Below are 27,149 nucleotides of genomic sequence, written 5' to 3'. Positions count from 1 at the left end.
AAAGTAAAGTCTGCATAGAAATAGGTAGTCAATATTGATATTGACAGACACACTGCACAACAGACACTTCACTGAAATATAAAGTTATCAAATTAATTCACGCCACAAGATATAATTCATTCTTTAGCCATAACTTTAATTCCAAATTAAGTAAATTTACGCTTTTCCCCATTTCTCCAAATTATTATTCCATTTTCATTAACGTTATCCATCGTTTCAGCGAGAGACTGTCACTCAGACAAGCTAACTCATAAGATTTTCATTCCTAGTAACTAAACGTTTACACTACAGGTGAAGGTTATTCCCACAACACGTCCTGAGTCTGGACGTGGTGGCGAGGGCTCTGACCCAACTGTGAAAAGAAGCACCTGCCAAGGACGAGTCCCAACACCAGACAACTTTTTAGAGCCTGACCAGCTTTATCACGCCGTACGTAATACACCCCAAAGGTTACATGTCCGCTGCAGCACGGGCTATACAAGCTATTGCCTTCTGTTCTTTAAACTAACCTGATAAAGCTTGTGTTTTTCTTCACGACACACAAATCCCCGCCTCCAACTCCCCCCCCCCCCTCCTCCCCCAGCACCATCCTACCACCAACATTCGTACAATCTCCTGTTTCCCTCCCTAGGCTCGAGGTGTCTCACCAGAACATAACTGACTCGTATTTTCACGCCGAAAAGCTTCTCCTATATCGATAAGACTGAACAATCGGGCCAACCTTTTTCATACTAAACTTTTTCTTTTATTCGGTCATGACGATAGTTCGTGTTTTGACAAGACTACAGCCACTGTTCCGGCGGTCACACGCTGCGCACCTCCAGGGCTCAGCTTCTATACCAAGAAACACCAAAACTATGACTTATGGTTGGAAACATAAAGGGTCGAGAGCGTCGACGGTTGGCAGCACTTGGATCGAACATGAAGATAGAGCTGATATGTACGCACAGAGTGAAGGAGCGGTACCCAACCACTTGGACCATCGGGGATTGAACGCCAACTCTGCAAGAAGTGAGGTCGTAGCTCTTCCGACCAGTCTAAGTCGACCGACGTACTAAATACCAACGTACTAAAAACAGAAATCGTAAAAGTCTACTGTCAATGTGACCTCAGAATGTATACGAAATGTGTACTCACAGAATAACTAAGAATACTATCGAACTGGATCTTAAGCTTCCTAACCCACCTGGCCTCAAAGGGCAAGAGTAACCAAACAGTCACTAGGTGTCCCCAGTGGAGAGCTCTGAACCACAGGATAGGTATTCACTATACTACTCCTCCTGATCCTCATGTCTCATGTAGACACATCCGTCCACTACGGAGCCGCGTCATCATTCACGAACGCCGTACACTGAGCACACACAAAACGCTCAGTATGATGCATACCTTATCTTCAAATGTGCCTTATCTTCATACCTTATCTTCAAACAGTTAAAACGAAAATAATTGTATTTACACCTGGTTGAGAGGAAAAAAATAAGACATATCATCAACTACGTCGCAGAGAGATACCCGGAAGTTACCCTATCGGAAGCTCGTACTTTTACTAACCATAATAAAAAATACTAGGAAAAAAAGCAGGTTTGAAAAGAGGAATCTTCAACAACAACAAAGATACCAACAAAATATCGAAATTGTATCCTCTGGAGTAAAGGCTGAAAAATTACACTCTACATCTGAAAAACACGACGAATTACTTCCAACTCTGAACACTAGAAGATTGTTTTTGGAGCGGGACTACACTGTAGCACAATGGTCACACATGCCCTACACTGTAGCACAATGGTCACACATGCTCTACACTGTAGCACAATGGTCACACATGCCCTACACTGTAGCACAATGGTCACACATGCTCTACACTGTAGCACAATGGTCACACATGCCCTACACTGTAGCACAATGGTCACACATGCTCTACACTGTACCACAATGGTCACACATGCCCTACACTGTACCACAATGGTCACTCATGCCCTACACTGTACCACAATGGTCACTCATGCCCTACACTGTGGCACAATGGTCACACATGCCCTACACTGTACCACAATGGTCACTCATGCCCTACACTGTACCACAATGGTCACTCATGCTCTACACTGTAGCACAATGGTCACACATGCTCTACACTGTACCACAATGGTCACTCATGCCCTACACTGTAGCACAATGGTCACTCATGCCCTACACTGTGGCACAATGGTCACACATGCCCTACACTGTACTACAATGGTCACTCATGCCCTACACTGTAGCACAATGGTCACACATGCCCTACACTGTACCACAATGGTCACTCATGCCCTACACTGTACCACAATGGTCACTCATGCCCTACACTGTGGCACAATGGTCACTCATGCCCTACACTGTACCACAATGGTCACTCATGCCCTACACTGTGGCACAATGGTCACACATGCCCTACACTGTGGCACAATGGTCACTCATGCCCTACACTGTACCACAATGGTCACTCATGCCCTACACTGTACCACAATGGTCACTCATGCCCTACACTGTGGCACAATGGTCACACATGCTCTACACTGTAGCACAATGGTCACACATGCTCTACACTGTAGCACAATGGTCACACATGCCCTACACTGTACCACAATGGTCACACATACCCTACACTGTACCACAATGGTCACTCATGCCCTACACTGTAGCACAATGGTCACACATGCCCTACACTGTAGCACAATGGTCACACATGCCCTACACTGTAGCACAATGGTCACACATGCCCTACACTGTAGCACAATGGTCACACATGCCCTACACTGTACCCACACTGTACCACAATAGTCACACATGCCCTACACTGTACCCACACTGTACCACAAGTCACACATGCCCTACACTGTACATCCTTATCCTCTTACATCAATCAGTTCCTGGTGTTACCACACTCACCATCAGCATCTTAAGGAGGTTACCTCTACAACTGGCTCGTTAGCTCCTCTATTACTTCAACTGGGTTGTTGACTCTTGTGTTTCCTCTCCCTCATCCTCCATTCCTACAGTTACCTTCTCCTCCTCTCCCTGCGTCCTCTCACTCTCTTTGTCCTTACTCACCTCTTCTCTGACTTTCACTTACTTTACAATATTCTCTCCAGTCAATCTTCTCCTTTCTTATTTGTCTTGCTTGCTGTACCAACCACGGTGTAGTTGCGCCAACATATGTTGTGTGGTTACAGCACTATGTTACAGCAACCACACTATGTTACAGCAACCACACTATGTTACAGCAACCACACTATGTTACAGCAACCACACTATGTTACAGCAACCACACTATGTTACAGCAACCACACTATGTTACAGCAACCACTATATTTGTTACAGCAACCACTATATTTGTTACAACAACCACTATATATGTTACAGCAACCACACTATATATGTTACAGCAACCACACTATATATGTTACAGCAACCACACTACATATCACACACAGAGATCACTCTAACGTGATGCATCAGATGAACAAATCCACAAGGGCCGTGACGAGGATTCGAACCTGCGTCCGGGAGCATCCCAGACACTGCCTTAATCGACTGAGCTACGACAGGGTAAAAGGGTTGAAACCGAAGTTCTACTGAACTTACTGGATCCCGTAGCCTCTCCGAGACACAAACCGGGCTTTTATATTACAAACCTTGTGGATTTGTACACTATATATGTTACAGCAGCCACACTATATACGTTACAGTAACCACACAATATATGTTACAGCCACCACAGTATGTTACAGCCACCACACTATATTACAGCTACCACACTATATATGTTACAGCCTCCACACTATGTTACAGCCACCACACTATATTACAGCTACCACACTATATATGTTACAGCCACCACACTATATATATTACAGCCACCACACTATATATGTTACAGCCACCACAGTATGTTACAGCCACCACACTATATATGTTACAGCCACCACAGTATGTTACAGCCACCACACTATATATGTTGCAGCCACCACACTATATATGTTACAGCCACCACAGTATGTTACAGCCACCACACTATATATGTTGCAGCCACCACACTATATTACAGCCACCACACTATATTACAGCCACCACACTATATTACAGCCACCACACTGTAATTTCACCCACCGTTCTTGACACACTCGAGCCAACAACCCATTACCTTAACCACCTCTCTCTGAAAACTCTTAGATCATTACAGTGCATCTCACTCTTTTCTTCGTCCTATCCTCTCCAGCTTGGGATTTTCCTCCCCTGCTATCTTTGATATCCTTGCCCTTAATTGGCTCCCACTTTGCTGCGTGACCGCTCACTCTCTCACTCTAGCGCCTGACCTGGTATTCAGGCTCCTTCCTCTTTGTCTCACTTCTTCACTCTATCTAACTCTTAATGGTATGTAGGTCTGTCTGCTTGTCTGTTTCTACGTCTGTATCTGCACCTATGTCTTTCTGTTTTCACATATATCAATATCTGCAGCTACAGCTCTTTGTTTAATCTTATGTCTAAATGACCATTTATGTCTATAATTATTTGAGGCTGATTTTGATCACAATCGACACAATCGACTTGAGAATGGTCCAGGACGGACCGAAACGTCATCGTCCCTTCACCTTCTAGTGTGTGGTCTGGTCAACTTACTTTAGCCACGTTATTGTGACTCATCGCCTGCATATTTAAGGCTATATCTATATTTAACTATCTAAAATCTGCACCTATGGCTGTACGTACGACCCAAATTAAAACTTCAGACACGTTTGAAGCTTCTTCAAAAGACCCAAAAACCTTGCATAAACATACCAAAGTCTCCTCCATTCCCCGTGCCTTCACCATAGGTCTTCATGCCAGGATTAAGAGAGGACAGTACTGTGCTCCTAATCAATGTTATATTTCTTAGGTTATCTTGAGGTTATCTTGAGATGATTTCGGGGCTTTTAGTGTCCCCGCGGCCCGGTCCTCGACCAGGCCTCCACCCCCAGGAAGCAGCCCGTGACAGCTGACTAACACCCAGGTACCTATTTTACTGCTAGGTAACAGGGGCACAGGGTGAAAGAAACTCTGCCCATTGTTTCTCGCCGGCGCCTGGGATCAAACCCAGGACCACAGGATCACATGTCCCGCGTGCTGTCCGCTCGGCCGACCGGCTCCCCAGGTTCGCATAACTTTCCGGGAACGTAGGTTCATTTTGGCGAGAGGGGGACACAAAACAATTACCGGAACTAGCCTCCTGGATAGCAGTTAGCGTCTGTGGGGTGAAGTTACACTCCAGAAGAGAACTTTGTGGGAGTTCATTAAATATAATGTGGACAACGGGGATTATCGGTAAGATGTGATGTGGATAGTTCTCTCAGTGTACACAACTATTGGTTGTGTAGTGAGACATAACAACTATTGGTTGTTATGTCTCAGGGACACCACAACAAGGCAGGGACACAACAAGACAGTCTCAGGGACACAACAATACAGTCTGAGGAACACCACAACAAGGCAGGGACACCACAACAAGGCAGGGACACCACAATACAGTCTGAGGGACACCACAACAAGGCAGGGACACCACAATATAGTCTGAGGGACACCACAACAAGGCAGGGACACCACAATACAGTCTGAGGGACACCACAACAAGGTAAGGATACCACAACTATACAATCTGAGGGACACCAGAGGGGGGGGAGGAGGGAAGGTACTCACCCAGGAGCGTGCTGTTGGTGATGATCTGGAAGATCTTGCCCGGGTCCATCTTGACACGGTAACTCTCGGAACCACCTAGGTATATCCCAGGTTAAATCCGTGTTGAGTTCTTCCTCTCGGTGCTATTAACATATAGTCGGTAGAACACGAGCCCGTCTTTAAGACTGGCCTTCAAACATCATCTAATTTACCTAATTGTCAGTGCTTTAGGTTCATAAATAAGTTTTATTCATTCAGAAAGTCAAATATTGACATGGCATTAATTGGTGTAAATTACCTCAATAACATTCCACGAAATATTGGTGAAGATTTTCAAACAGAAAACGAGGTAGAAGGTAAACTATTATTTTTTTATCGAGTACTGTCTGCAAACAAAAATTGTATTTTGACGTCTAAATCCTATACGGCCACAAACTGATGTACTAAATTACAAATCACAGCGGCTCGCAAAACGGTCATGATGTCCCCGTTTTCTATTCGTGGGACCTCGGTTAGGTTAAGTTCGGGCAATTTAGTACATCAGTTTAGTGACGTTGGGAACGTTCGAGAGGACGGGGCTGCTTCGTCATTAACTTCCAGCCATTTTTGCTTGGAGGAACACTTGAAATATTTCTGAAAATCTCGGGGAAATTCCTACCCGGCTGACGCCTATTTGGTCGTCAGGGATATTATATAAAAGACGAGTACAAACACTAAGGTTAAAGTATAATAATTAAACAATATTTTTGAATACAATATTGCAAGATTAATTGATATCTATTTCAATTTAGTAATTAAAGGTAATAAAAAATTGACAAACATTTTCTATTTACATGTGAGAGAGAGAGAGAGAGAGAGAGAGAGAGAGAGAGAGAGAGAGAGAGAGAGAGAGAGAAAGAGAGAGAGAGAGAGAGAGAGAAAGAGAGAGAGAGAGAGAGAGAGAGAGAGGGAGAGAGAGAGAGAGAGAGAGAGAGAGAGAGAGAGAGAGAGAGAGAGAGAGAGAGAGAGAGAGAGAGAGAGAGAGAGAGAGAAAGAGAGAGAGAGAGAGAGAGAGAGAGAGAGAGAGAGCACAGTAGTGTCCGTATGCACGTCACTTCCACAGACTAATAAACAAGCAATATAAGACCCACAAGCAGGAGTAATGAAGGTTGAATTTCGTGTGTGTGTATGTTAACTATATGTGTCTGCAGAATGTTAGCTACTAGCTCTTGGACCCCACCTGTCTAACCAATCTATTTTTCCTCTACGATATGTACTACATATATTTCTCTCTAACACACACACACATCCCCAGGAAGCAGCTCGTAGCAGCTGTCTAATTCTCAAGTACCTGTATACTACTAGGCGAACAGATGCATCAGGGCGAATGAAACTCGGCCCATTTATATCCGTCTACGCCGGGAATCGAACCCGGGCCATTAGGACTACAACCTCCAAGCGCTGTCCACTCAGCCGCAAGGGCCCCCTCCCTACGAAGTGTGTGGGGGGGTAGGCGCAGTCATCAATGTGCGTATATATATTTACTCAATTGGAAAATTAGTTTCCAGCCTCTGGACCCTATAATTGCTAAACTGGTGTGACGCACCAAAACTTCTACCCATTTCTCTCCCAATGCGCCTGGTATATAACTGGAATGCGTTGAGAGAAGACGTGGTGGAAGCCACCGCCATCCACAACACAGAACGTGAACCTTAGCAACACTCAATTAGAATGCAACAGATGCCAAAAGCCTTCCCGCCAATCACACGACGAAACTACCACGTTGCTACAACGTTCGAACGGGTTTTAACACCTAACAATTAGTTGTAACATCCAACACAGCAATTAGGTTGTAACAACGTTCTAATACGTCATTAAAACGTTATAACAAGATGTAACAACTTGATTACAAGTTGTAACAAGCGGGAAATAGGGACAGTTTTATTTTTGCAAGGTAAGCGAGACAAAAAAAAAAGAAGAGCCACACTCAACTGCTGGTAAGCGGGACATAAAAGCACCATTATGTAAGCACTGATAGGGTTGCTCTGCACCAATAATTCAATACCCAAAAAAACCCTCCGCCTGGTATGTATCGGACGCTTGACCCGGGGAAGCGCGCGGCTCAACCTCTCCCCCTCTCCCGCGGCTGGGAATATTCTTGTGCCAGGGTCAATAGCTTCAGGGATGGATCTATCTATCCCCCGTCATCTATCATGCACTGGTCCCTATATAAGCCTCGCCTTGGCCCCTCTGTCCATTACGGGAACACTATATAAAACTCGCCTTGGCCCCTCTGTCCATTACGGGAACACTATATAAGCCTCGCCTTGGCCCCTCTGTCCATTACGGGAACACTATATAAGCCTCGCCTTGGCCCCTCTGTCCATTACGGGAACACTATATAAGCCTCGCCTTGGCCCCTCTGTCCATTACGGGAACACTATATAAGCCTCGCCTTGGCCCCTCTGTCCATTACGGGAACACTATATAAGCCTCGCCTTGGCCCCTCTGTCCATTACGGGAACACTATATAAGCCTCGCCTTGGCCCCTCTGTCCATTACGGGAACACTTTGGAAAACTTGCCGTCCGGAGGTCTGTCTCTCTCTCTGTGTTATAGTCATATGTTTACCTGGACCAGCACAGTGTTAATCACTTAAGTTGTTCCCGAGACACTGATAACCAGCATAATTAGCACACATTCAATTTTCACCTTTCACTTTCCGTCTGGATGGCTTTAGGAAACTATAAATCACTGTATAAATGTGTGTTTGTATATAATATATATTCCTTCATTCATATTCCTTCTGAAGATGTATTAATATACGAAAGTACTTAAGAAAAGAATGAGGTGATTTGGTAAAATGCTATGCCCAAGATTACTATCCGAGTGCCGGCGGTGGGGTGGTTCAAATAGCCTCGGCTATCACCTCATTATGTCCGGTCGTGATGGTCAAGTGGATTAAGGCGTCTTGTACATACCAGTTGCGTGGCTCCTGGGAGTATGGGTTCGAGTCACTTCTGGGGTGTGAGTTTTCAGTTGCATATTGTCCTGGGGACCATTCAGGCTTGTTCGCATATATATATATATATATATATATATATATATATATATATATATATATATATATACATATACACACACACACATTGAATATAACCCCGTCCACTAACAGATTGATAACAGAATTTATTTTATCAATCTGCAAAAGACAGCGGGTTCGAATCCCAGCCGGAGTAGAAACAGCGTTTATTTTCACCTCACTACTCTGTTCACCAAGCAGTATATAGGTACCTGACAGTTTTCCAGCTTTCTGGGGCTGCATGTTGGGGGATGGTCAGTAGTTGCCCAGTAGTAAATTACGTAAATTATTTTCACACACACACACACACACACACACACACACACACACACACACACACACACACACACACACACACACACACACACACATACACATACACATACACATACACATACACACACACACACATACACACACACACACACACACACACACACACACACACACACACACACACACACACACACACACACACACACACACACACACACACACACACAGGAGGGTCTGGTAGCTGAGTGGACAGCGCGCGGGCTCGTAATCCTGTGGCCCGGGTTCGATTCCCGGCGCCGGCAGAGATAAATGGGCAGTTTCATTCACCCCTGATGCCCTTGTTACCAAGCAGTAAATAGGTACCTGGGAGTTAGAGAGCTGTTACGGGCTGCTTCCTTTTGTGTGTGTGTGTGTGTGTGTGTGTGTGTGTGTGTGTGTGTGTGTGTGTGTGTGTGTGTGTGTGTGTGTGTGTGTGTGTGTGTGTTAAGAGAGAAATACACGTAATAGACAAAATTGAGGAAAGATGGATTGGTTAGAAGGACTAGAACTAATAGCTCGATTCTGCAGTCACAAATAGTAAACACACACACACATACATTCGCTCTCACGCACACACATACACACACTGAGGTGAGGCAGGATAAACAGCTCTTGATTGTAGTTTCACTAAGTAGCTGTTCCTTATATGATACTAAGATTCAAAACTAATCTCATTAAATAAATAGAGTATCTAGGGACAGGATTCAGATGAGCCGAGGTGCGATAACAACTCTTGCTTGCTGTTTCCCCCAGGTGCTCCAGATGACAGCCCTAATGAACCCCTAGTGTTTGTTTAAAGAGAGTGTGTGTGTGTGTGTGTGTGTGTGTATTTTACTATTTGTTTCTGCAGAATCGAGCTATTAGATCTTGGACCCCGCCTTTCTAACCAATCTGTTTTTTCTCTATTTAGTCTACTACATATATTTCTATAACAAACGTGCACACACGCACACATATACATACATTGACAGGGTGGACAAAGACAAACTCTTGAGCACGGGTGGGACACGAACAAAGGGACACAGGTGGAAACTTAGTACCCAGATGAGCCACAGAGACGCTAGAAAGAATTTTTTCAGTGTCAGAGTAGTTAACAGATGGAATGCACTAGGCAGTGATGTGGTGGAGGCTGACTCCATACACAGTTTCAAATGTAGATATGATAGAGCCCAGAAGGCTCAGGAATCTGTACACCAGTTGATTGACAGTTGAGAGGCGGGACCAAAGAGCCAAAGCTCAACCCTCGCAAGCACAATTAAGTGAATATATAATATAATAAGTGAATACACACACACCTGTCTCCTGAAGCCCACATCAACGGGTTTTAAACGTTGCTACTAAAGCAACGCTAAGATGTCCAGCCGTTGCCTGAAGAGACAACGGCTGGACAAAAATGTCTTTTCGCAAAGAAAACAAAAACTAGCACTCACGGATCATACTATTGAAAATGAGACCAGAAAATAATTATTATAAAAAAAACGCAATAAATGATTACACACAAGAGTACTAAGTAAAAATAAAGCCTTCCCGGATTATTGCAGTTCCAGCTTGCATACTACAAAGTGAATTTATTAGTGACATGTAAACAATAAATTTAATTTATCAAACAAAACTACAACAGCTGGAAGAGTGAGGTACAACTTGCGGATCCCGCAACAGCGTCAACGGTAAATGAAAACACAATACAAAAAGCCCACAATATATTACGTTGTTAATGAAGATATTGTGCGCAAAACGCAGACCAGTTAGCTAACAGCCGGGTCACACCACCACGCACATGTGCGCAGGGAACACTACGACAGTCGTGGATATACGTCATCTTTCGTGGCATGAATTCAACAACACAAAAACCTTACGAATGCTTGAAATCGCTGAACGAATTGTTTTCTATAACGTCAAAGTTTTGACCAATCAAGAATAAAGGGATTAACTCCTTTACATAACTCAATATCAACATTCTCAGCATTAATGTACAAAACTGAAACTGGATTCTACTTTATCACTAAACAATCATTAATTAATCACCAATTAACTAAGTTATCATGTGATAACCTGATTAATTACAGGCTCTGGCAATCAGGTCATGATACATCCGCGGGCGGGAGCACAGGAAGACGTTAATGAGGATGATGCTTGGACGGCAGGATTGGCCCAGCATCCCAGGTTATTGTGATCTCATTGTCGAAACATGTTTATCCTGAAGATAACATTAAGTGTCGACGGAGAGACGAGCTTTCACAGCTTGAATCCTTACGGCCTAAGAGTACAAGATAACTTGGTTGGTAAGCCTTGTAGAAGTAGCCACTGACAAATAAATAACTTATAATCGACTGGCGGTGATGCGGTACGGAAGGTGTTATTTACACTAGAGAAAGCACTCAGTCGCTCAGCGTGGCACTGTGGGAGAGCCGCTCAGAGAGGCACTGTGCCAGGGAGCGCCGACAACTGCGTCCAGAGACGGGCGGTGAGCGACTGTGGCCGCCTCCTGCCCTCCCTGGCTCTCCTCCACCCCCCGCCCCTGCTGCTGCTGCCACCCCTGCTGCCATCCCTGCTGCCACCAGCTGCCCTCACCCCTGCTGCCACCACCTGCCCTCACCCCTGCTGCCACCACCTGCCCTCACCCCTGCTGCCACCACCTGCCCTCACCCCTGCTGCCACCACCTGCCCTCACCCCTGCTGCCACCACCTGCCCTCACCCCTGCTGCCACCACCAGCAACCAACATTCAGACACACCGCGACACTTCCCTATACAAACAAAGCCAAACAGCAACAAACCATCGGGTCCAAACGAGGCTGTCTGTTAACAGGAGGCTTAAGTCGGCGCTAACAACATCAACCGAAGAATCTGTCAACATCAAAATTGGAAATCAAGTTTTTAAAATTTCCTCAATCAAAAGAGCATTAAAAAGCTTTTCCTGAATGACGATAACCCTCCCCCTTCACTACTCGCGTCAAACACCACCTTACTAATCGCCTATCAGCCTGTCCTTCAGTATGGATTTAATTTAATGTATAATATTCTGAGTATCTTCGTCGCTGATATTGTGAGCATTTCCATAAATGCTGTAAATTAATCTTTACACAAATTATCCCATTATATAAATGCAGTGAGGAGGATTTTCCGGGGACTCGGAAGTTCGAGGATCAAACAATTAAACAAAAGAAAAACTTTTGGACTTTTGAACTGACTCGGTACACTGGTTACTGTCTGTCGAGTGCAGTGCTTCCTTGTTTCAGCGTACTGGTACCGTGCCACAGTACATTGCTTCCTTGTCTCAGTGTAGTGGTTCTTTGTCTCAGTGTAGTGGTTCTTTGTCTCAGTGTAGTGCTTCCTTGTCTCATTGTAGTGGTTCTTTGTCTCAGTGTAGTGCTTCTTTGTCTCAGTGTAGTGCTTCCTTGTCCCAGTACACGATAAACAGTAAAGCTTAAGTTCAGACAAAGACCTAAACAGAAAAACTTAAAAGACAGACCTAAACAGAACTTGGAAAACAGTAAAAACAGACAGATGAATGCTGACAAGTGTAGCGTTACGAGGCTCTGAAATTATAATAGGCAGCAGAGATCAACCATACAATACTGAAATTTAAAAAAAATTCTGAATGTGAAGAGGATCTCGAAGTCATGATCAATATAGAATTAAAGCCAAATAAGTAATCCAAAATTTACAAAATATGGCCAATAGGATTCAATAATTCATATCTAAAAATAATATCAAAGCTTACTTTATCCATCAATTTTGAATTATCTCCGCCAGACTTAAGCGACACAGTGCTGGGGAACGTTCTGTTGGATAAGTACAAATATTTTTGGTGGTATACAGAGAAGGATCATTCCCAGGCATTGGAAATTTCCCTTACGAAGCAACCCGTTCTCTTAGCCTGCCACAACGTACAAAATACAGAGTGTTAACCTAACAAGAAGGGCACGAACCCAAACCACTAACCTAACCTAACCTAACCTGCCGATGCATAGAAAACGTGGATATTTGTGAGCCGCTGCTGTTCATAGTACTTTGTAATTGGTACGTTGGGGGCCTTAACGTATAGCATAAGACGTATTAGTTGAGAGACGGGTTGAAAGGACGGGTCGAGAGGCCGGGTCGAGAGGCCGGGTCGAGAGGCCGGGTCGAGAGGACGGGTCGAGAGGCCGGGTCGAGAGGACGGGTCGAGAGGACGGGTCGAGAGGACGGGTCGAGAGGACGGGTCGAGAGAACGGGTCGAGAGGACGGGTCGAGAGAACGGGTCGAGAGAACGGGTTGAAAGGATGGTGTTGTCAAAACGAATTGTCAAGATAAAGAACTTAGTTTACATTTTCTATAGTGGCGTAAACATCAGGAGGGACTCGACTGAAGGGTTACAAATGGGTGAAATGTCTTAACAAGTTGGGAATAAAAATTATGCTAAAAAAAAGAGAAAAAGAACACAATATAATGGACCCAAACTATAATTTAAGATTAAGAAAATAAATATTGACTCTGAAATAAGGTTGAGAGATCTCTGGAACAAATTGCCAATCAACCATAATAGAACCAAAACACACAGGAAGGTTTCAGGCATGAATGGTTGTTGTTGTTTAAGATTCAGCTACTGGGAACAAAAAGTTCCATGTATCACGGGCTATGGCGAGCCCGTAGTGGACTAACCTGGCACAGAAGCGAAACTATAACTGTGGCATGACTGGGAATAGTTGACTATATACCTGAGCTGCCCCCAATGAAACAAACGCAGGACACATATAATACAGTCAGGTGTAACCTGCTTCTCAGTGCATATGTGCAGGACTAAAGTATTCTTGTGTGTTGGACAGTAAGGTATGGTGGCGGCTGATTGATTGATTGATGAAGATTAAGCCACCCAAGAGGTGGCACGGGCATGAATAGCCCGTAAGTGGTGGCCCTTTCGAGCCATTACCAGTATCAAAAGATGATACTGGAGATCTGTGGAGGCGCAACTGCACCCTGCGTGACGGGAGATGTCTCCCGGACCAAGTGGTGACCAAATGGTGATGGTGGCGGCCTTAATAGAAAACAGGCATTACTCTATTCATTCGTATCTCCTTGAACATACGAGTTGACCAAGTACAGATTTTGGTGACTAAATGGTACAGTCTTGCATGCTCTTGGAGTGACAGTACTAATAGTAACCGTTGGGTGGGAAGTACCAATACGTAGTGATGAACCACCACTAAACCACTTTTTGTTATAATAATTTTAAAGAGTCTGGGAAAATAAAGCTGAAAACCGAACTTAAATATTCCAAAGCCTAGTACTGAACATATATTTCTATATTAGGCCTAAGAGAGCGTGTGTTAGACGTAGTTTTGCTTGGAGAGATTAGGTTAGGTTAGATTAGGTTAGGTTAGGTTAGGTTAGGTTAGGTTAGGTTAGGTTAGGTTAGGTTAGATTAGGTTAGGTTAGGTTAGGTTAGGTTAGGTATTATATTTATGTTGCGGGCACACAAAATTCCGGTTTTCGAGGTCCATCACTACATGTTGGAACTTTCCACCAAATAGTTACTATAAGTACTCTCATTTCAGGACGATGGACTGTGCAAAACCACGACGCGTATAGCGTACCCATGAAAACTTAATGTGATAAAAAAATCCAGCTTGAAGATGCGTATATATGCCACGAGCCTCAGGAGATGCGTTATATAAGAGCGACAACAGTACCGTTGTGGCTGCTGTTGACAACAGGACTCACCAACAATGACTGATTCAGCTTCCTGGAGACAAATAGCTCACTCTACCACTTTTGCAATTTAGCTGACATGAGTTTAATAATTCCTCAGCACAGAACGTGGTGGAGTGAGTGAGAGTGAGAGAGAGAGAGAGAGAGAGAGAGAGAGAGAGAGAGAGAGAGAGAGAGAGAGAGAGAGAGAGAGAGAGAGAGAGAGAGAGAGAGAGAGAGAGAGAGAGAGAGAGAGAGAGACAGAGAGAGAGAGACAGAGAGAGAGAGAGAGAGAGAGAGAGACAGAGAGAGAGAGACAGAGAGAGAGAGAGAGAGAGAGAGAGAGAGAGAGAGAGAGAGAGAGAGAGAGAGAGAGAGAGAGAGAGAGAGAGAGAGAGAGAGAGAAAGAGAGAGAGCGAGCGAGCTCTGTACCCCACCACGCACTCATGCGCCGCACCTGACAGATATCCTAAGCTAAAATTAACTTTCAAAATTACTAGAATGCTTAAGTTGCAGATTTCATTAGATCCGGTGATTAATGATGGACAGTTAGTCACGTTCATGACTGTGGTGAAGGTCACAGACTGCTCAACTACTCCAAAAAACGACTTTGTAAACAAAGCCGGAGGTGTTTCCTTCCTGCTTGTGAGGCTACATGAAACCTAATTAACTTTGATGGAAATTTATAAAATGTCATGGTAACGCATGTCTGACGTGGGCATCAGGTCAGAGTAACGCATGTAACGTCGGCGTCAAGTCAAGGTAACGCATGTCTGACGTGGGCGTCAAGTCAAGGTAACGCACGTCTGACGTGGGCATCAGGTCAGAGTAACGCATGTAACGTCGGCGTCAAGTCAAGGTAACGCATGTCTGACGTGGGCGTCAAGTCAAGGTAACGCACGTCTGACGTGACCGACACAAAGCCGCTGGTGCAGGTCTAAGATGATACAGAAGATACAGCCAAAGCCATCAAGAGAGACTGAGCTATGAGCTGTCTCTAATTATTCACTGGAAATTCAACAGTGAGAACTTAAGACTTGGAGAACATGCGGTCTTTGAAGTGGCGTATGTCTTGCTTATAACATGGGGGGGGGGGGGGCGGGGGAATAGGTCTTCAAATGAATTGTTCAGAGCCAGTTAATGTTTGTTCAGAGCAGGTTAATGTGCGTTCAGAGTAGTTTAATGTGCGTTCAGAGCAGTTTAATGCGTGTTTATAGCAGGTTAATGTGCGTTCATAGCAGGTTAATGTGCGTTCATAGCAGGTTAATGTGCGTTCATAGCAGGTTAATGTGCGTTCATAGCAGGTTAATGTGCGTTCATAGCAGGTTAATGTGCGTTCATAGCAGGTTAATGTGCGTTCATAGCAGGTTAATGTGCGTTCAGAGCAGGTTAATGTACGTTCAGAGCAGATCTCCTAAAAGTGAACTTAAACAAGGTAAAAATAAGTGAACTTGCTTCACACCCGAGACCACCTTACCACCTGACCAGCACTGAAGTGAACGCATCTCTGCGTATCAACGCCTCAGAGGCGTTCCAAACTGCTTGGATGAGAATACAGAACATAGTATAAAGAATTATTAACACTAAACGTATTTATTGGGTACAAACGCTTTCTTTATGCACAGTCGCACGTTACAGACACAGTTGGGCACATTGCCTTTCACTTGATGCATCTGTTCACCTAGCATTATAATGGGGTACCCGTGAGTTAGGCCACTGCTGAGAGTTGCATCCCGAGAAATATCAGAAATTGGCCTAAGGTGGACCTCTATAAGCCTAAGTTCAGGCTTCCTGTCCCAGACAACGTTTCTAGTCACACATAAAAGAATCTAGGGAGTAAAAGAAGACAAATTATTGCAATCTCTACACGCTTAACCTTCATAATGTTCGCGAGTCAACAACAGAGCTGTCATACATCACGTCAAAATTTATAGTATTATCAAACTCGCCTAAGCAATTATAATTAAGAGCAGTTATTACTAACATTCGTGCCAGAAACATTTGTTCCTGGCAAGAGAATGTTAGTTAGAATGAAATTCTCTTTTGAGACAAATTGAAAGAGAATTTGTATGAGCAAATTATACTCGTAACATTCTTAAGAATACAGAGAAATAATCTTATGAGAAACGCTTGCAAGAATTCCATTTGTAAAATATTTTCACTCGAGTAACATTCGAAAGAGAAATATACATGCCAGTAACACTTGTGTATCACTGGTATGAATATAATCCCTATGAGCAGAATTCACGACAAATGGAATACTGTTTGCAAGTGTCGCTAATGGTAAAACATTAAGCAAAATCTCCGAGGGAATCTTAATCTCTTGAGAGAGAGAGAGAGAGAGAGAGAGAGAGAGAGAGAGAGAGAGAGAGAGAGAGAGAGAGAGAGAGAGAGACAGAGAGAGAGAGAGAGAGTGTGAGGTGATTTGATAAAATACTATGCCCAAGATTACCATCAGAGTGCCGGCGGGCTGATGGGGAAATAACCTCGGCTACCATCAGCTTTTGTCCGGTCGTGATGGTCGAGTGGATAAGGTGCCCTGTACACCAGTTGCACTGTGCTCCTGGCAGTATGGGTTCGAGTCACTTCTGGGGTGTTAGTTTTCAGTTATATATATATATATATATATATATATATATATATATATATATATATATATATATATATATATATATATATATGTGTGTGTGTATATCACGAAAATAAACACGTGATTAAGAATGTGACAATGTCAGACCACGGAGGAAAAATGAAACAGGAATTTCCTTAAGTACTTTCGTATATTAAATACATCTTCAGAAGGTCTTCCTGTTTCATTTTTCCTCCGTGGTCTGACATTGTCATATATATATATATATATATATATATATATATATATATATATATATATATATATATATATATATATATATATATATATATATATATATATATATATATATATATATATATATATATATATATATATATATTTATTCTGTTATTGGTTCTGGAATCAGCGCTCCACGGTAGTTGGATGCTACTGCTCGTATCCTGAATTTTATGAATCACAGCCTGGTTGATCAGGCAGTGATTCATACTCCACAGACATGCATGTGCACCTTTGGCATAAGTTTTTTAAAACTGTATACATGTTTGTATGCCAAGTATGAATATACACTTGGAGATACCGCTTCCTTACATAGGGTTGCTATAAGATAACGATACATGTTAGAGAGAGGGGAAGGTGGGATGCTGGAAGAATCCATCTAAGGGAGATGGCAGACTAAGAAATAAAGATTCATCTGTGAGAGGGATGGAGAAAGAGAGCGGGGGAGGGGAAGGGATGATGCTTGCTATAAGATAAAGACAAAACTGAGGGAATAGTACACGAAAACACACTCTGAGGAATACGTGCAGGAAGGAGTTTGCATGATTGCATTTTATTGATAAAGAGGAAGATCGCTAGTGGTCACGCTCATCCAAACGCGAGGTGTTGTGCACTTATCTGAGATAGTTTTCGGTTTGGTGTCTTGGGTCCGCGGGAATCGTTCAACGTTTTCAAGAAAGTTTTCCATTTTGGGCAAGAGAATATCACCTTCTCGGTGTATAAGGTTTGGTAGAGCTACGACGAGTACATGTTTCCACCAGCAGGAAAAAAGTATCCAAGTAGACCGAACTTAAAATATACTCCAAGTAGAATAATGTTTCAATGAATCCAGTTGCATATACAATGAAGTGGTTACGACATCATCGAGGAGAGGCTGAGATCAGAAATATTGTAACTAATCTTTCACTTTCATATTAAATTGAAAGTAATACTCGTTATCGAGTCCCATGACTAACCATTCAACACGATGCAACCCAGAACCAATTGATCGTGGTCCCGCTAACCACTGCGCTTCAGAATAAAATGCAATCAGCTGTGCCCCCCTAAACTGCATATTACTAGCAATCACAGAATATAGTTATCCCGATATAGCAGTGGCAAATAAAGATCTAAACCAGAAATAACAATTATATTCATATTGGTGGAGTGTAAAATGATTGCCAGAGTGATGGCACACTTTTTCGTTTTTGCAGGGCCCTTATTTTTTGTATACCTACGCGGGCCTTAAGCCTCTGGCTGGCCCACTAAGTGTTACTTGTTTCTGTTTTACTTAGGCGGAGTACGAGTATTTATAACTATGTTCGCTTCAGTACTCTTATGCCCCATGTGTTTAACAATTTCTGCTCTGTTGAACCCAAGACGAAATCTTATTGGGTTTGTGACTGTGCACTGTGTTAGATCATATTCCAATGGTCTGTCGGGCATTTTGCCACAGTGCTGACAGTTCCTCTCATCTTCGTGATCTATGTTGCAACTATGATTGATATATTGTTGCTGTCTTACATCTAGCATCAGTATGGTGTTGCATCTAGTATCGGTATATTACTGTCGTGTTGCATCAGATATTGATGAAACTAGATGCAATCTAGTTATATCTAGTATCTAGTGTTGTATCTAGTATCTATATAGGGTTGCATCTAATACTGATATATTTTGCTGTGTTGCATCAATTATCTATATAGTGTTGCATATAGTGTCGATATAGTGTTGCTTATGTTGCATCTATTATTTATATTAAGTTGCATCATGTGTTGATACTATTCCTTGTGTTGTACCTTGTATTGAGAGTGATGCATATAGTATTGAATGAAGTGTTGTTTCTGCTGCATCTAGTATTGATATAGTTTCGCATCTAGTACAGTATTGATACAGTGCTGCTGGAGACTGATCTTGAACATAGCAAGCGTTGGAACATTGATCAAGTGGAGAGTTTCTTCATTACTGATGTAACAGCCCGTCAAGTGAAGGAACACGCCACAACAATTTGTAGTTACAGAACACCCTCTCATATATTTATTCACTGTAACGTGTAAATATAAAATAAATTCAGCATAAGTCTTTCAGGCGAACCTTTCAGTTTGTTCAGCATGACGAAAATGTTGACTCTCCAGCTGACCCCTGACCTCTCCCCGTGATGGTGACAGGGTGAAAACACTTCAAATTATGCAGCACATCGCGCGATACCACGACGCGTCTATTTTGTAATGAACGAGCTCACACCTTCAGATATATCGCCCGGGACCACGCCACGGAAAATACAAATTACAGAGTTACTGTACAAGTGAATGGACACGCTTAAATTTACCGCAGGAGAAACAGATATTTAACAGCAAGATTGTTCTTTTTTTAATATATAAGAACATGAGACTAAATGATCTGCAGATCATTTAGTCTATAGTCAATCCTGATATTTAATCCTGATATTTTGTTTACCTGACTTCAAATAATGAAAATTATCTGAGAATTTGGCCCTCAGCTTCTGTCGGAAAATCCGACACCATTTAATAATATCATACAGGCAGATAATATTGTTGTGTTGTATAAACAAGTTAACCCATAGAAAATGTAACTTGTAGTGGAATTTCCGTCTATAGAAAACGGGATATCATTACCACATACTATTATAAATTCACCACCTATTATAGTGGGAATTATTCTTAAATACATTAGTCTTTGGACTTTACCATCATAAAAACATCTCATATAAATTAATTTAATTATCAGAATTAAAATAGAGTAAATGTGACCCTTCTATCACTTACTGTCATCTGGACAATGTAGGCCAGTAGCGTCAGTGAGGAGGGAGTGGTCAGCCATTGTTATTGTACTTAGACCAGAGGCTCACTGGAGCAAATACGGCTCCTGTTAATTTTACTTGGACGAAGTGTTATGGAAACCAAAGGTGTACCATCATCAACACGCTGTCAACAAATACAAGTTAAGTGTTCTGCCGAAACCCATTTATCTATCATTTGTGGCCATTAATGTCATTAGATAGGGGCGAGCTGGTTAGAATACGAACTGCCTCTTAATAAAAGGTAATTAAGCCTAGGTCTTTACGGTTCAATGTGCAGTGTTTTCTCTGATATAACTGTCATATATTAGGATTCTGGCTTTATAGCTAGCGCCCTTTTGACAGGTCAAGACGAGGAAGCATGCTTTGTGTACCAGTTACTGGGTGATGGAAGCTACCTCAAAGAGGATAATTCGGTGTCTACATCCTAGTTATATCTGGTGGACTAAGGCCTGCTGTACAATAAGATAAGGAACCTCTTCAATGTTTAACAATATATGTAGTTTAATACTGTAGTTTGATTGGCTGCATATATATAAATTCAATATAAACCCCCCCTAATGTGTAGAGGATCGATTTGTGAGATTATTGCAGAAATACAGTCCACTTAACATCATACAAATTGCTATCGAAGTATACAAATTAACGTAAATATAAATTCTATATAAATTCATATAAATTAAATAAATATAAATCTCACAGGTCGGTTCCCACAGCTTCACTACAGCAGTAATACCTTAACCCAGTGTGGTGACAGTGGCAGGAACAAGTTTATGGTAACAATGAAAGTCAACTTAATAATAAAGGGAACAAGTCTCGCTACAAGTCACAATGGGTATTGCCCCAGATCATAAAATGTTTACTGTTAGTGACGCCTTTTTTTATGATAGCACTGTAAAGACCCAAACCATTAAATTAATAACAGCCCAAACAATCGAACTTTGCAATTACTTTATTTACTCTAGTGTTAGTGAGGATATCTTCTTAATGCACCCAAACTTTACCAGTGCAGGCTACTTTTTATATTTTTTGCCGGGATATTCCTGCGCGGGCCCTAAGCCTCTGGCTGGCTTAGGGCCAGCCCTTAAGGCCTCTTAGCTGGCCACTTAGGCCTGGTCTTAGGGCCTCTTAGCTGGCCCACTAAGTGGGCCACATGGCCCTGCATGACTAACCTTCTTACGGAACCTGATTTTTTTCTCATTGTTTCTTTATTAAATTTGGTGTCACTGAGATTTAATGCATCTAAAATTGCCAAGTACAAACTAAGTTTCACATGGCCCTGTTTGACTAATCTTGCGAGATAGGGGATACTTTAGCATCACATCTCTTGACACAATCTATATAATCTTCCATATAGTCTAGGGGGGAGCTGCATGTATGCAGACGTGCCTAAGCATGTTAATATATAGAAAGACACAACCCTTGACCAGAGCCACGTTTAATTAGCGGTCTTGTCGAGGAGACGCGTTCCTTGTTCCTCGGAACAACACGTAACAGACATGTGTGGCAATGCTCCCATAATGTGCTATTACTAAGCGGTACATTCTAAACATCCCTGCCTCTTCCTCCACGCTCCGGCCAAACCCTTTCATCCACACTCCGGTCAAACCTCTTCATCCACGCTCCGGTCAAACCTCTTCATCCACGCTCCAGCCAAACCTCTTCATCCACACTCCGGGCAAACCCTTTCATCCACACTCCGGGCAAACCCTTTCAACCACACTCCGGTCAAACCTCTTCATCCACGCTCCGGTCAAATCTCTTCATCCACGCTCCGGTCAAACCTCTTCATCCACGCTCCGGTCAAACCTCTTCATCCACGCTCCGGTCAAATCTCTTCATCCACGCTCCGGTCAAACCTCTTCATCCACGCTCCGGTCAAATCTCTTCATCCACACTCCGGTCAAACCTCTTCATCCACACTCCGGTCAAACCTCTTCATCCACACTCCGGTCAAACCTCTTCATCCACACTCCGGTCAAACCTCTTCATCCACACTCCGGTCAAACCTCTTCATCCACACTCCGGTCAAACCTCTTCATCCACGCTCCGGTCAAATCTCTTCATCCACGCTCCGGTCAAACCTCTTCATCCACGCTCCGGTCAAACCTCTTCATCCACACTCCGGTCAAACCTCTTCATCCACACTCCGGTCAAACCTCTTCATCCACAATCTGGTCAAACCCTTTCAACCACACTCCGGTCAAACCTTGACATCCAGGCTAAATTCAAGCGAGCTGTCAACGCTCTGAGAAGACCCTCACACTCCCAGCCAGCCGTGTAGAGGAGCCGGCCACCAAGCTCCTCTACAAGGACCAAGGTGCACTATCGTGAGGATAACGTCTCGCCTGATAGGGGTTGAGATTAATAAAGCCATCGCGGGTGGAACTTGGCCTATAAAGTGTACCCTGGACTTGGTGTTCTTCTACCACTTTGTCTTCTCTCTAAGTTATAATTACCAATGTTCAGCACGTCTTCAAGAAATGCAATGTTTAAAAAAAGACATTATTTGCGTAGTAGGTCACAACTGGCCTTATTGCAATCTTATTGCAACATTGAGCCTAGCCTAGGACCACACACAATTAAAACTGACCACCATTACTAACATATTTATATTCTCCAATTTGTTTACGTTTAAAATGCAGCCATCCAGTTCCATGTTAAATAATGACTTATTAGCGAGGTGAGAAGCAATATTGACACTTAAAACACCAATACACTCCAAGCTTGGCAGTTTTACTCACCATATGACCAGGTCATTTCTTCTACATACCAGCCAAGCCACCTTCAAGTTGAGGGATTAGTGAACGTTGCTAGTAAACTACCACTACCCGCTAGCTTCTAGTCCTGCTATTCAACAGCCCCTTTCACAGATGGAGAAATTGCTGGCCTGGAGATCGTGCAGAGATCTTTTACTGCTAAAATCCACTCAGTAAAACATCTAAACTATTGGGACCAACTAAAGAGTCTAAATCTATATTCTCTTGAGCGCAGGCGGGAGAGACATAATAATTTACACATGGAAAATTATAAAGGGCGCTGGTCCCAAACCTGCACACAGATATAACACCACATGAGACCAGAAGGCATGGCAGGATGTGCAGAATACCCCCGTTGAAGAGCAGAGGTGCAACAGGTACTCTGAGAGAGAACTCTATCAACATCAGAGGCCCGAGACTGTTCAACACGCTTCCACTACACATAAGGGGCATAACTGGCCGACCCCCCTTGACAAACGCCTCCAAAGGATACCTATCAACCGGCCTGTTATTCACACATCAGGCTGCGAGCAGCCGCGTCTAACAGCATGGTTGACCGGTCCAGCAACCAGGAGGCCTGGTCAAGGACTGAGCCGCGGGGACGGTGAGCCCCGAAATCATGACAAGTTGGTTTTGATACCTCTGTAATTATGGCTACTACTGCAATTATTGCTATTGCTGTTACAAATACTATTTTCAAGTGCAACAAGAACAAGTGCAACAAGAACAAGTGCAACAAGAACAAGTGCAACAAGAACAAGTGCAACAAGAACAAGTGCAACAAGAACAAGTGCAACAAGAACAAGTGCAACAACAACAACAACCACTTATACTACTACTCACGAGTACAAGACGTAATAGATGAATCGTGAATTGCGAGCACGAGAGGTCATAGATGAGTGAGGAATAACGAGAACATGAGTGATGAATCTTCTATGATGAATCACAGTGGACCACAGATGGGTGATAAACACAACGGACTATATATGAGTGATGAATGACAATAGACTACATATAAGTGATGAATGACAAGACCGACGAGTACAAACTACTACCTGCAGAGCCTCACACGCTGCACCCAAAGTTTTCTCCGCCAGCACCGATAAGGAAACAGCAGCTTGCCTGTCCCATCAATCAACTGACAAACGCAATAAAAGTTCGGAAATTTGCGCCAGATTTTAAAAAACTTTAGAAAAAGGAGCTTTGGATCTGCAAAGAAATGAAATTAAATTACCTTTACCAGAAAAGATATAGTTTCCTGTAAATCCTGATAACTATCTAACTTTCTCCTTTTAAATATTTATGGCTACCTGCATAAGCTCTGCACAGCTTGAGACGTCTACGAGACTGTGTGTGTGTGTGTGTGTGTGTGTGTGTGTGTGTGTGTGTGTGTGTGTGTGTGTGTGTGTGTGTGTGTGTTTTTACTATTTGTGTCTGCAAAATCGAGCTACTAGATCTTGGACCCCGTCTTTCTAACCAATCTATTTTTTCCTCTATTATATCTACTACATATATTTCTAACACACGCACACATACACACATATCCGCAGGAAGCAGCCCGGAACAGCTGTCTAACTCCCAGGTACCTATTTACTGCTAGGTGAACAGATGCATCAGTGAAGGAAACTCCGCTCATGTGTTTACTCCTCGGCCGGGAATCGAACCCGGGTCCTTAAGACTACGACCCGAGAGAGAGAGAGAGAGAGAGAGAGAGAGAGAGAGAGAGAGAGAGAGAGAGAGAGAGAGAGAGAGAGAGAGAGAGAGAGAGAGAGAGAGAGAGAGAGAGAGAGAGAGAGATCGGTAAATCTCTGTAACACTCACAGTAATTCTTCAATGTTGTTTCAACGAACCCCCGATCAGCAATGAAAGCTCTTCCTATTTTTAACATTTCATTCGTAAAGGGGAAACGATTGCAGGGTCCACATACAACAATATTCGCGTGGCCCGTCTCCTCTTTCTGTACAGCACGCGTAGCTCTACTGTACCAGCACCCGTAGCTCTACTGTACCAGCACCCGTAGCTCTACTGTACCAGCACCCGTAGCTCTACTGTACCAGCACCCGTAGCTCTACTGTACGATGCAATCCAAGACTCTATTGTTCCTTTCTTTAACACGGCAAGACTTTTTCCAACAACTAAGCCAGGTACAAGCATTCCGTTTTCAGTGGAGAGTGGCTGGGGGGATTTCTGACCTATTTTTCTGCCAAATTTAATTTGCAACTTTTTGTATCCCTTTAACGGAGTCATTGAATAAATAAATTCTAATTACTATATAATGAAGCCACAATTATTATTGTGACGTAAATCTGAAAGAATAGAGCAGTGGCTATTCCGCCAGGTGAAATGCCAGTCACATAAAATAAAAAAAAAAGTAAAATAAACTAACTAAGACTGCTTCTGACCTCTTTACGGTGTGAGAGCTGCGGGTAAATTCCAAAGGAATTAAAAACTTTAAATATTTTATATAACAAAAATGACTTTAACAACAATTAAAATAATTCCCATATTCTACTCGACAATACACAATATACAAGGCAACAGAAACAAACATGTGACAGTTACGTTAAGGGCAAAGAGAGGTGCAAAACTCAATACAATATACGAGAAGCTGTTCGCATCTACAGTTTCTTGGGAAGGCTACAGTACATGTTACGGCATTGAGAGCACGAAGGGTATTCTGGAGGTCTGGCTGATTGATTGATTTATTGATGAAGATTAAGCCACCCAAAAGGTGGCACGGGCATGAATATCCCGTAAGTGGGAGCCCTTTGGAGCCATTACCAGTATCATTAGCTGATACTAGAGATCTGTGGAGGTGCGACTGCACCCTACGGAGAGGTCGTGACCTCTGTGAGGTCTGGCTGATTGATTGATTGATGATGATTAAGCCACCCAAAAGGTGGCACGGGCATGAATAGCCCGTAAGTGGTGGCCCTTTTAAGCCATTACAAGTATCAAGAGCTGATACTGGAGATCTGTGGAGGTGCGAATGCACCCTGCGTGACGGGAGATGTCTCCCTTGTGAATGTGTTAAGATGAAGATGAAGCCACCCAAAAGGTGGCACAGGCATGAATAGCCCGTAAGTGGTGGCCCTTTTGAGCCATCACCAGTATCATTAGATGATACTGGAGATCTGTGGAGGTGCGACTGCACCCTGCGTGACGGGAGATGTCTCCCGGACCAAATGGTGACCAGATGGTGAGAGAGGTCTGGCTAGTGGTGAGCTGCTTATATATGTGGCCAGGCCTAGTGTAGATGGCGCTGATGTGCAGGTAACTATCGCCGGCAGTCTCAAACAAGTAGTTAAGGGTTGGTCGACCGGCGAGTGGCACTGGGCTGCAGACAGCAGGAGCCAGATTCACGAAAGCAGTTACGCAAACACTTACGAACCTGTACATCTTTTCTCAACCTTTGGCGGCTTTGTTTACAATTATTAAACAGTTAATGAGCTCCGAAGCACCAGGAGGCTGTTTATAGCAATAACAACAGGTGAATGGGAAGTTTTCACTTCTTATACTGGAGTATGCAGATATGTTGTTGAATAGGCAGTAAAGGAATAGTCAGGATCTCCTTGCCTAAGCAGGAGATTACCGTAACATTATTATGTTGGATTTTAGGTCTAAGGTAAGTTTCTGAGTCGTTATATGTTTCCCCAGAAAACGATCAGCTAATACTTTTACAGCTTCGTCCCTAATTACTAAACCTGTTCTCTTTATAGCACGTAGCAATTTGAAATATACTTTACCTAAGGCCAAAAACTGTTCGTGGGTCCTCTCATTGGTTATGTTAGGGCACTTTAGTACACCCATTTCTTGAGGTTGGGAACTCTCGCGAGGAGCTAAATTATTGCGGGGACAACCTGTCCTCAGACAACAGGTCCTCACACTAGGCTGTTTAAAGCAGCGGCCGTTTTCCCCTGACCCGTTCATCAATTTTAACATACTGTGTATTAAAAATCGGTTTCTTGTTATATATAAATTAATATTATTATACA

At 43.1% G+C, this 27,149-nt stretch overlaps 1 protein-coding gene across 1 annotated transcript in view; it reads right to left on the bottom strand.

Moving 5' to 3' along the window:
- The window catches only part of LOC138367955 (putative neural-cadherin 2), a 203,178-nt gene extending 191,652 nt beyond the window's left edge, over positions 1-11,526 (bottom strand). The window contains exons 1-2 of the mRNA XM_069330238.1: positions 11,428-11,526; positions 5,710-5,913 (exon numbers count right to left, since the gene is read on the bottom strand). Coding sequence (XP_069186339.1) covers positions 5,710-5,758 — 49 coding nt within the window. The 5' untranslated portion in view covers positions 5,759-5,913; positions 11,428-11,526. The remainder of the gene's footprint in view (positions 1-5,709; positions 5,914-11,427) is intronic.
- Between the last annotated feature and the right edge of the window lie 15,623 nt (positions 11,527-27,149).

The sequence above is a fragment of the Procambarus clarkii genome, chromosome 24 (genome assembly GCF_040958095.1).
Source record: "Procambarus clarkii isolate CNS0578487 chromosome 24, FALCON_Pclarkii_2.0, whole genome shotgun sequence".
Taxonomy (NCBI): domain Eukaryota; kingdom Metazoa; phylum Arthropoda; class Malacostraca; order Decapoda; family Cambaridae; genus Procambarus; species Procambarus clarkii.
This window is presented reverse-complemented; position numbering and strand designations above follow the sequence as displayed.